The sequence below is a fragment of the Punica granatum genome, chromosome 1, assembly GCF_007655135.1.
Source record: "Punica granatum isolate Tunisia-2019 chromosome 1, ASM765513v2, whole genome shotgun sequence".
NCBI classification, from domain to species: Eukaryota; Viridiplantae; Streptophyta; class Magnoliopsida; order Myrtales; family Lythraceae; genus Punica; species Punica granatum.
Window position 1 is genome coordinate 43117037 of NC_045127.1, and position 11736 is coordinate 43128772.

The 11736-nt window shown below is 41.1% G+C and overlaps 1 protein-coding gene across 1 annotated transcript; it reads right to left on the reverse strand.

Annotated features, from left to right (window-relative positions):
• Positions 1 to 676: 676 nt before the first annotated feature.
• LOC116212646 (protein ENHANCED DISEASE RESISTANCE 4) lies at positions 677 to 5279 on the reverse strand. Its single transcript, XM_031547285.1, has 5 exons — positions 4693 to 5279; positions 2068 to 4249; positions 1907 to 1967; positions 1588 to 1811; positions 677 to 1197 (listed from the first exon to the last, which is right to left on the reverse strand). The coding sequence occupies exons 1-5, from the start codon at positions 4805 to 4807 to the stop codon at positions 1140 to 1142; spliced, it is 2640 nt and encodes an 879-aa protein (XP_031403145.1). The 5' UTR covers positions 4808 to 5279; the 3' UTR covers positions 677 to 1139.
• Between the last annotated feature and the right edge of the window lie 6457 nt (positions 5280 to 11736).

Genomic DNA, 11736 nt, shown 5'->3' on the forward strand with positions numbered 1-11736 from the left:
TGACTCATTATGTTGGCTAGTCTCACTTGAAAGGATATCGCCTTGGTGATATGAACTATGAAAGGCTACATTAAATGCCTGACCACGTTTCTCTAATCCTTCTACATTCAGGTAAGTGGATGACACTGGGGCAGTTTGGGCTCAAAAGGGATGAAGAGTTGGGCCTAGTTGGATTTTAGGTCAGGCCCAAAACCATGCCCGGCCCGATGTTTCCGGGACAATAGATTAGTCACAGAAGGCAACAGTACCATCTCTAGAAATTGAGAGCGAGACGGTCGTCGGGCACCGGTGATCGGAGAAGAAGAAGACGATACCAGGAAACGGAGCCCTTTAACCAGTCCAATGACCGGTGCAATGGTGACTGGACAGTATTGCAGCCATGGTGGTAGTCGAGGACTACCTCTTAACTTCATAATGCTGCGTGGTGATAGTCTCATATTTTGGTGTTATACGACAACGAGATGCAGTGACAGTGACGTTGAAATCTTGGCTTTTAACATCTATCATGTTGTTCCTAATTTCCAGGATGCATTCGATGAAACAAAGTCGAGGAAACCCGGTTCACCAAAACCAATCAAGGCGTACAGATCGTTCTCGTCTAGCTCTTCGTTTGTCAGGACTAGTTGCAGAATAAGACACTTTTTTTTAGTTCTTTTTACTGATGTAATAGTGTTAGTTTTAATGCAGAATACATTGAACTTGCAGCATGGGATTGAACAGCCTCAAACATTACAAACTCGACCTCAGAAAAGCTTAACTCGTTCTTCCTAAAGCTAAAGAACAAACTGAACTGTGACATGCTTACCAAGAACAACTATCAGAGAGCTACAAAACAAGATCTTCACAGACGGATGCCGAGAAGCAGATGAGCAGCTCCAACAGTTCCCGTAATCGAGCTAGGCAAATCTCTTACAGCATTACCTACTTTTGAGCATAGTCTAAACAGGGAACTGCCCTTTAGGTATCAACAATAAGACAACACCACCTTACTGTATTGTTTCTAATAATGCTGTATGGATTAGCTTCAGAAGAAACAAATTTTTGATGCCAACGAACTGATGAATCGATACGTAGGAGGACTTCCTTCAGGCACTGTTGCTGAGACCATGCAGATTGGTAACCATAAGCTTGGGAATACCTCACTGTGCAGCAGCTCTTGGAACTTTCATGCCGAAACCATGCTTCACCTTCTCGACTCTGTTTAACAAGTGGAAACTCGTGAGGGAGGATACATCTCTTCAACGTTACTTAATTTTATACACCTTTGCATAATAAAAGCTAATATGTAGCTAATTCATTTTCTTTTTCTCTTTGAATAAACCATTTCTTTAGTTTTTTGCCTGGAAAACTCTATATTAGACACACTAGCCAAAATCACTTTTTCGATTTCTTGATACCCCCAACCAGAGCTAACACATACAAAAGATCCACGAGCTAAGAAGTAAGAAAACTTTAGTTGACATAATACATAATTTGTACGACACACCTCCTTGCAAATAATGGATACATAGGTTGTAATTGCAGTTAGTAGTGGCATTTAAGAGTGACAATACTTATATTCATCAAAAAAAGAGTGACGGTACTTACGTAGGAGCGAGTTTACCAAGGCAATCAAGCTCTTCGCCGGTATCTTCATCCCAGACGCGTCCAGAGACTTCTATTAAGTAAGATCTATTACTATCAGTAGGCAAACCTCTGGTAGCAAGCAAATCCAGATCTTGCTTATGCAGCTCTCTGCCATTCACGAAAACTCCTGTATTTCCACCAGCACAGTTATCGAGCATCGGGTAGTTAAATTCTTCAATATTTGGCTGCAGCAGAGATTTCACATTTCACTGTTATTTGAATATCTAACTAACACTACTAAAATTCAAACATTATCTAAATTTGCAGTGGACCCACTCACCGGGATTATTCCTAGGCATGGCCCACCCATCGCACCCCAGAATCCAGCTCGGGAATCATACCTGAAGTGACAAAAACAGATAACGGTGAATTTCAGAGAATCACAAAACACCAAAGGAAAAGGATTAAGAAAAGCCGAGCAGGGCTTAAAGGAGAATTTACCAGTAGTTCCCTGGGTGAATCGGTCCAGCAAACTTCTCAGCTTTTTTAACAACACGAGCAGGCACGGGATGCCCATTAATAGAGACACTCGTCTTGCCATGTCCAGAAGCTTGATTGCTCCTGGCAAGATCCTTGAAGCTCTTCTTGATAAAATTAGCAAGAAATGATTCTCCATTCCCCTTCGTGACTTGGGGCTGATCATCTTCTTTGCTGCCATACCCCGAATCTTGGGAACAGCCGGTGTTCGAGTAGTCATTGTACGAAACATCCAACTCAGTCACTAATGATGCCTCATTCAGAGAATTTTGCCGCATGGTTGTCTTGCTTGGCAAAGCCTTCTCATGATCTGATCGGCTGCTTCTGTTTCCCTTGCCGAATCGGTTCCCTGTCTGATTATTGGAGGAGAAATCAAAATGCTCTTGGAGTGGTGACCCCGGAGGTGGGGGAGAGTGAGCCGGTCTAAATGGCCGCTGAAGGGAATTGGTATCTATAGGATTGTTTTCATCGTTTGTGATGCTTGGCGATGATGAAGGCAGGCTTTCTGTTTCCTGGGAGTTGCTCTGGCTTAAGTTGTTTGCTGATGATTTAACAGGCAATCTGTCCATTGCATGAAATTCATAGCCAGAGTTATCAAAATCATCCGAGGAGAAATTAGCAGTACCCCTGTTAATGCGACTGCGTGAATGGATGAAACCTTCCGCTTCCTCAGCTGTTCGTGCTTCTTCATGGAAAGGAAGAACAAGTTTCCTACCCACGATTTTGAAACTTATCACAGCTGAGCAGGCCCCACACTGTATTTTCTGTTGAATTTTGGGCGTGCGCATTACTTTATTCGGTAGTTGCAGCAGCTCAAAACAATTGCAGCATGTTATAATTGGAGCTCCACCAGCTATGGGGCGTTCACGGCGGGAATTACTGGCCATGGCCATCCCTCGCGGAGGGAGATGACCAAAACTGCCACGCATTCTAGAGTTGAGGCCACTTGGCAATCTGATTTGGCGTTGTGGCTCGTGGGAATTCAATGTGCGAAGGGGAACAGCTGATCGCATGTTATGGTAGTGTGAACCAAATAAACTGGAGTTTTCAGCAGGGGGGAAGAAATTATTTTTTGTGACATCGAGGAACTGGTTCTTGCTAAATGCTTCAGATTGCAGCGGGAGAAAAATCTCATGCTGTTTTCCACAGCCATGGAAACATGAGCAGGAAGGCTGATGAAGGATTTCTCGACGAGGGAAAGGCTTGCAAGCCTCCGCATCGTCACATAGATCGGGCCTGCGATCGTAGGGGTGACATTGTGGCTGATGGCATTGTCCTGGAGCTGTTCTGAGAACTCGGGAACTTGAGGGCCCATGGTAAGCAGGAAAAGGATTTGGGTTACGAGGGAAAAATTCTTGGTAACGGCTTACATTAGGAGAGGCATGTGTTTCATGGCCCAAAAACTGTTTCGAGGGTCCATTGGAACTCGGACATGCATTGGGAACCCACGTATTAGGACCGTCATAAGTGTCTGAACTGAAAGTCCTCCTAACTGAAGGAGCCTTTTCTCTGGGGTCAGCAGCCACATCACAAGACCGGGTTAGTTGATCCTTCAGCTCATCTAGCTTCCTGAGAAGTTCAGCTCTATCATCTTCAAGGAATTGAACTCTTTTTTCCCGGTCCAAACCTAGAGGTCTTTGAGACGGCAGCTCCTGACTATAAGAAAAACTTCTTGGTTTTGGACATGAGGGGACCTCATGAGGATACTGTGAGGTTGAAAACCTTGCTTTATGGACGTTATTCCGAAGATTTTGATCTTGAAATTGTGCCATATTCGCCCTTGTCTCCGTTGCCCGGCGATCAAACAGCGGTTGTGACATATGAGGGCTGCTCAAGGATCCAACTTGAGAACTATGATCTCCATTTTCTCCACTCATTCCAGTCTCTTTGGCATCAGGTTTATGCCCGGTACCAATATCCTGTGTTTCTGGACTACCTTCCAACTCACCGGTGCCATTCTCGTGACGGGCTAAGCCATTCATCTCGGGAACTTTTCCATCACAGTTCAACAAGCTAACACTTGATTTAACTTCCACATCAGCGGCATCACACAGGTGAACCTTTTCCGATTCTTCTAGGACAGTCGTATTCCTCACTTCAGCAGACTGTTCTAACGGAGAACTCGACTCAAGGTTTTGGTTGTTCGCTGCAAATCAAAAAGAAAGCAAATAAATCGGGGATGCATGAAATTCGACCTATCTATCTCCATCCTCGTATACAATCTAGAAGTTCACAAAACACAACACTGCAATTTCATATCTTTCTCCAACATTTTCCCATCAATCGCGAGCAGCAAATAAATGACCGCATATTCTGCTGTGGTGTCTTAATCTATGCCAGAGCAGGACGGAATCATTTACATTCACAACAATGGCTACGGGGACTTCAGCTAGACTTTCACACACTCAAGAACTGAGAGTCCCCAACTCAGATCACAGAGGAAAATCCTCAAAAAATAAAAATAGTAACTTTAGTGCAGTGATCTTCGGATAGATCATGCGGAAACAGTTTGAGAAAGGCAGGGAGACAGAGAGAGAGAGAGAGAGAGAGAGAGAGAGAGAGAGAGAGAGAGAGAGAAAAGAGCCGAACCTCGGAGCACAGCCCCACAGCCGCCGCACTGGTAAACAGAGTAGTTCTCGAGCTCGGGCAGCACATTTTCACACTTGGGGCACCGGACCAGCCTCATCTTGCCCGTCTCCGTCATTGCAAGGGGGGGAAGCGAGCTCAGTTCAAGCAAGAACAAAAAGGGGTGAGCTTTTTTCCAGCGATGGGGGAAGTATGAAAGACAGTCAAATCACGGGTGGGCATTCCTAATCAGAGACCCAGAAGAGAACGTGAAGCTGCTGCTGAAAAGGGAACAATCAGAGAGAGCTTATACGGAAAAATCTGAGCTTTGGGGGTTTTCTTCCATTGATGGGTGGAGGGGTTCTGCGGAGGAGAGGGAGAGAGTGTGAAAGGAAGAGTAGGAGACGACGACTGGGTCCGTTGTTGTTGTTGTTGTTGTTGTTACAGTTCCCAACGATCACGGAAAACGGTAGCCAGCGGACATAGTTAAGTTAGGGAGGGACTTTGGAATCGAATCATCAAAGGTGTGAAAAGCAAGACGACAGCAATGGCGTCGTCTCCCACTGGGTCGCTTTTCTCCCTCTCCCTCCCTCGCACCTAAACAGAACAGAAACCCTCTGTTTTATTTTTTAGATTATTCCTCGGAAGAGCCGATTGTCCGGTCGCGCTGTAAAATTAAAGGGGGAAAAAAAAAGAAAAAGAAAAAAGCGATAACGTTAATGAGAGGCTTTTTTTTTCCCACTATTTCTATGTAAAATTATTAGTTTTGATGAAAAACTATTAATCATAAATTTGGATTATTCTCTGCGGTTGCGAAATCGGGTTTCCTTGTCGCTTAAAATTGTGCTTTTGAAAAGTGAAATAATGATACGTTGGTCTTCTGATTCAAAAAATTCTTAATCGAGAGAGTTTTATCATTTAATGGATCGATCGGACTCGAACTGAATTAGTTATTCGGATATCAAAATACACATCCAAATCGGAATGATTCTACTATGATTGAAATCTTTGTTTTTTTTTTCCATTCAATTCTAGCAATCTTTAAATAATGTCCCTCGAGGTCTCTAGCTTATTATGAAATCGATTTTTTCAATGCTATTTTATCGTTGATTCCTAGACCAAGTATAAACAAGACAGTGGCAACGAGCAGATATGATTAATAAGAGGATTCAAGGCCTGCAATGCAAATGTGCATGTCTAATTAATTTCCTCGATCATTTATTATGTTTACATCATGGATGTTGGTTGATATTAGGGCAGTCGAAAAGGACATCAATTGCAGCGCATAGTGGCGAACGTGACGATAAGCACATCAATTGCATTCACTAAGGCAAGGATCTCCAAAGCACCAAAACATCATCCAATATTTGGATTTTTATTTTTATTTTTATTTTTTGCTGTCGATCAATCTCTTGATCTGTCTAGTCACAAAAACTGACCCATCAACCTTTCTCATTTTGTTCAATGGACTCATCAACATAAATAACATCGAGAAGGTAAAGAGGTGTACTTACTCCTCATCATTATAACCATATTAAACCTTTGCAATTACTTTTTTTTTTTTTTTGCATCTTGGAAGAAGCAAAGGAATGGAATTGGATGCTTTTTCCCTCTTTAAATTGATTCCCAGCTGTTTGCTTTCTGCGCATATAAACCATCTTTAAGCTTTATTCTCATCTTCCCTCCCCTTCTATTATTTTCACATCCCATCTTTTTCTCTTTATAATTCAGCCTCTTTGATGGCTACATATGGGAAAAAGAAAAAGCCTGGTTTTGGCCGTTGTGAAAAGACGTGAAAGTTGTCTAAATAATCAAATAAATTCAATTTTCCCTGGGCATCCTCCGGTACGGGGAGGTTCAATGTGCCTCAATTAATTCAGATTCAAATAGAATCGATAAAATCCTCTAAATCGCGGATTTTCTATAAATGCCAGACTCGAGTCCGTCATCTTTACTAACGGCTAGGAGACGTTTGTCTCCTCAACTAATCTAAGTGTATAATGAAATAACATATAAATTTAAATAAAAATGAAAAGGAAAGGAAAAAGGTGAAAAATCGAAGAAAATGGGTCAGTGGTGGACTGAAAATGACAGGTACGAGTGTCTCTCTCACACTCTCTGAAGACTGAAATGATATGCCGGGCCCCACTCTTCACCAACTTCTCTGCTTTGTGGGCCCGGCCCACTATTACCTCTCTTTCCTTCTCTGGTCTCTGCTCTGCTTTGACTTCCTGCGGTACCTGACAATTGCTTGATTCTTCGAAAGGGAAATACATATTTGTAACGTCGTCGTGCCGTGTCGTGTCGGGTCTTTTCCTAAGAAATTACCAAACGAGTCTTCATTCAGTGATCCCTATCCAAAATTAGGCTTCAAAGATCGTACTTCACTCCGTTTAATTTTATAATTACATTTTTAAAATTTTAATTTTATTCACTACAAAATAAAAATTAATAATACAATTATTACATTTTTTTCTTTAATTTTTTAATCATTCAATTTAATTTTTAATATTAAATTTTCTCAACTATTCATTATTTTTTCACAATTTAACAATACAATTATTATTTTCTCTCAACTATTTATTATTTTTTCACACTTTTTCTTATTATTCAACAACACAATCATTACAACTCAATTAAAATAAAAAATCAACTCTACTAAACTCTAAAAATAAACACAACATTACGGTCCTGTTTGGAATGAAAGACACTTAATTTTAACTTTAACTTTAACTTTAACTCAACACACTACACAACAAAAATATACATTTTTCAAGTCAAAAATTTTAATTTTAAATTTAACTCAACACACTAAACAACAAAAACACACATTTCCCAAGTCAAATTTATAATCACATCTCATTTGTCCTTTTCCACAATCAAAATCAAAATTACTTTAACTGTGAATCCAAACGCACCCTACATTTTCCATTTTGTTGTCCCTCGCTTTAGTTTGGATCTATGCTATACTTACTGTCAAAGCTCTTGGAAAACCTTGATCTAAACACGTCTCATTTCCATCCCAGTGGTCGAGCTCTGTCCAAATTTAGGCTTCGAGACTGATCTAGGAGAAATTAAAATTAATGTTCTTGTACCCGAAGTCGTAGCCTAGCCAGCCGAAGACAACTGATTCAGCGCGCTCTTGTTCAATCTGCTCCTGCTGCTTCCAACATGGGTTGAAAATTAGGCTGAGTCTGAAGTTGATGCACTCATAAATTTTAACTCGCAGGTGTGGCCTGTGGGCAAGGCCGAAAATAATGTAATCAGTATTGAAGACCGAAAATAATGTCTTCAATATTGAAGACCCATCAGGTACTATGGCCCACCAGATATGAGCGTCTTGGATCTCAAAGTTAACAAAATACAAAGAAACTAGCATAACGAAAGCTCTGTCCAAGCTATTAAAAGAGTGTGTAGTATCGTGACGAGATCTCAGATTTGATGTCTAGTGAGACTGCTTGTGATCCTTTACTAATGAGAAGACACGTGCGTTGCGCGTGCTATCTGGTCTTATGAGTGTAAAAGTATGACATTATTATTCTATTAAAGGAATTTAACATAATACAGCGTAATTGTTACAAATTAAGTAGTTTTTCCTTTCAAAGTGTACGCAATAATTTATATTCTATGTGATTCGATTCCATTAGTAGTTATAGTGACCAGGAATGGATCGAGGGGAGGCTAGGGTGGCAATCGACTCCATTAAATTTTTGACATTATATGGAAAATCATAAAATTTAATGACCTCTTTCGGAGCTTTCATGATTTAGTTTTTTGAACACCTCTTTGTTCGTTTTCGACTTCACCAGTGTGCTTGGATAGCAGAACTTGGAGGCAAAGGGAGGAGAGGGGAAGGGTACATTTTCCTTTGTATGGATTGCTTAATCTTAACAAGGGGAGGGAAACATAATCTTCTCTTTTCCTACAACCGAAAAAAAAGAAAAAAGTCTTCTCTTTCCCTTTCCTTCTTAAAATTTATATTCCCCAGAATAGGGAGGAGTTGGAGGGAAAATACACAATTAAAACTATCAACTATCAAGAGTTTGGAAAAGGCTACTGTACCCTCAATTAACTAATATGATATTTTACTTTCCTTTCTCTTCCCTTCACGATGATATCTATCCAAATAAGGCTACTATTGATGTCCTACCATCAGATGCCAGGGGCTTGACCCTCTTGAGTTGATTCCTGCTAATTCCTAGCAGGTTAAATTGATAGCTATAAATGTTCACATGAATATTAGCTTCTTGTTTTGGGATTTATGGTGCCTTGCTGTTTGGTACCTGAGAAGATCGGGAGAAAGTGATGGACAATCGAAATTTTGGAACTATCATATTACAGTATCTCTTTACATTTGAGTGTTTCACTATGGATTAAAAAAGCCCATCATCACCTGAATCGAAGGAGACCAAATTTGAGGTCCTTCGATTCTAGCGTTGGTGGCCCCGATTGCAGCCACCAGCATCCGCCCCTTCCCTTTGCAATCCGATGTTTTCTCCAATTGCAGCCACCAGCGTGTGCTGTGCTCATGACCCCAAAAAGTATAAAAAAAAATCAAATTAAAAGAAAAAAAAGTCCGTCGTATTCCCCCTCCTTTGCTTCTTAAAATTTGACCATCCCTCGAGCCAGTTCACCTCCGACCACCCGTCACCTCCAATGACCCTCACATACCCTCCGACATTGCTAAGGCAGAGGTAGCTAGGTTGAGCCACCCTTCCCATTCGAGCTCTCTCCCTCTCGCATCGCAACTTCTCTCTCTCTCTCTCCGTTCTTTCTCTGAGAGTTCTTTCCATGAAAGGAAGAAGTGCAGAGAGCAGCAGCAACTTGTTGCTCAGTAAAATGTATTATAGTAAAATACAAATCCACATCAGATCGGAGGAATGCAAGTTGAATGTTAGACCTTTTTTAATACCAATTATTATTCAATCAATGTCATAAGCATACTATCCTCTGGAGTTCATCTTTTATCTTGTCCACGTGATTATAGTAATTCTTCAAAAAACTACACGACAAGAAACTGATTGAAATGAGACAGCAATCAATCAAAGCACAATTAGAAGAAAAAAGTCGATTTTCCCTTCACCAAATAATTTCTGAAACCATACCAATCAGACAACTCTAAAGGGAAAATAAATGCTGAAATTTCCCAAAAAGAATTCAATCTCTCTCTCTTACTGACTGGGAGCCAGCCAGAGCACTGAGACAAACAGTGGAAAGAGAACTTGCAATGACAGAGACTGAAAGAGCTCGATCTGCGCGGTGATGCTCAAGTTCGGCAACCAACAGCATGAGCAAAGCCACCAAGAGAGCTATACGACAGGGAAGTGAGAGATAATATAGAGTCTAGACTCTAGAGATATCTGGAGGCTCGGATCTCGCCCGTGCGGTGCCCGCACGAGCCCCCAGATCTCTCTCGCCTCATATCACTCTGTCTCTCTCGGCTAATGGTGGTGGCTTTCTGGCCACCGCCGCCTTGGTGATGTCGGAGCAAATGAAGGAGTCTCGGGAGGTGAAGGGCGGTTGAACAAAGACGATGAGGGACGGGCAACGCTTGGTCAGAGGGGACAGGGAGGCCGAATTAGACCCTTTTTTTTTTCAAATATTGTTTTTTTTTCTTTCCCAAACATTTTAGGTCATGTGCACAACACATGCCTTTTCCGTCAATTTTAACTGCAAAAGAAACGATAGGGGGGACATTTTCCTTTGCCTATAGTTGAGGGGGCAGCAAACGTGCATAAAAAACAGTTTGGGGGGGCAAAAGGGCCTCCGGCACATAGTTTCGGGGGGAGAAAGGTATTTGTCCTTTTTCTTAATTTTTTAATTAAAATAGGAAAAAGATCAAATTCATATCGCGCGAAAAAGATTGAGGACGAAATCCAATCAAAGAAAATGTTTAGGACTACGATAGAAAAAAGCTAAAGGTTGAGGACCAAATTTGGCCTTTTCCCATTAAAATACAGTAAGTTGATGACATGCCACTTTCTCATTAGTCCACGCTTGAGGTCTAATTTGTAACAATAGCTAGTTAAGGTTTGTGAGAGGAAAAATAAGAAATTATATAATGGAAATATACTTTAAAATTTTTTTTCCTAATAGACAGTTTGTCAGCACCCCATTTTGGTCTACCGGCTCCAGGATAAGACATCAGCAAGACTCCCGACTATGATTCCAAAACTCTTATAAAAATGGCGAGGGCAACATATGGAATTTTGGGGTACACACAGTCGATCCTGAAGAGTAAGACGTGAATTATCCACTTTCAAACCGAAAGTAGTGGATAAAGAGAAACCCACATCTCTGTATCGTTTTCTTCTGTGAGAACAACTGCTTTCATGGATCCCAAAGCCAAGTTTCATATTTTTAGATCAAGATTTGATGAGTGGGGGACATTTTAACATAAAAATCACATCGAGAGCCTATTCGAGCAAGGAGATAAAATTTGTGGGAGCTGGGATGTCTAAACAGTAAATACAACAGCTCAAGCATGGGGTCGACGCATCATATCACGATCAATCTTGATCCTAAAAGGGTGAATTTTATGTGCTTGACCTAGGAAATCGAGTTAGGTTTGACATGAAGGGTCACTCATCCCAAGATTCAATACGGAGAGAGAGTTATGAATTTTTTAGCGCACCATGCCCAAAAGTGTTAAACCGGGACAGATTCTGCCAGTCGAGGGAGAAAATCCATAAAAAAAAATTGATTCTCCGTATTTTAAAGCATGGCCAACGTCAATGGATTCCCAATTCACTGAAGATTCAGAAAATCAAAGAAAATGGGACATTTTTTTGGCTAGATTAATACAGAATTGAATATTTTCTCACAGATTAGAACCGAATCCCCCTATTTCGGTCAGCTGTTGAAGAAACATTGTTTCGGGTACTTCCCGAGGTCGGAAAATTCTCAAATTTTACCAGGATGTGCCTAACTCAAGTAGGGATCAAGGAAAAATGTCAAATAGGCCAAAAGATTCATGAGAAATTCAGGAAAATGTTGGATGTTCAGGTCATCCCATGGACTGTTGGTCACAACCTTGCAACTTCTCCTCCCTTTTCCTCTTTTCTTCTG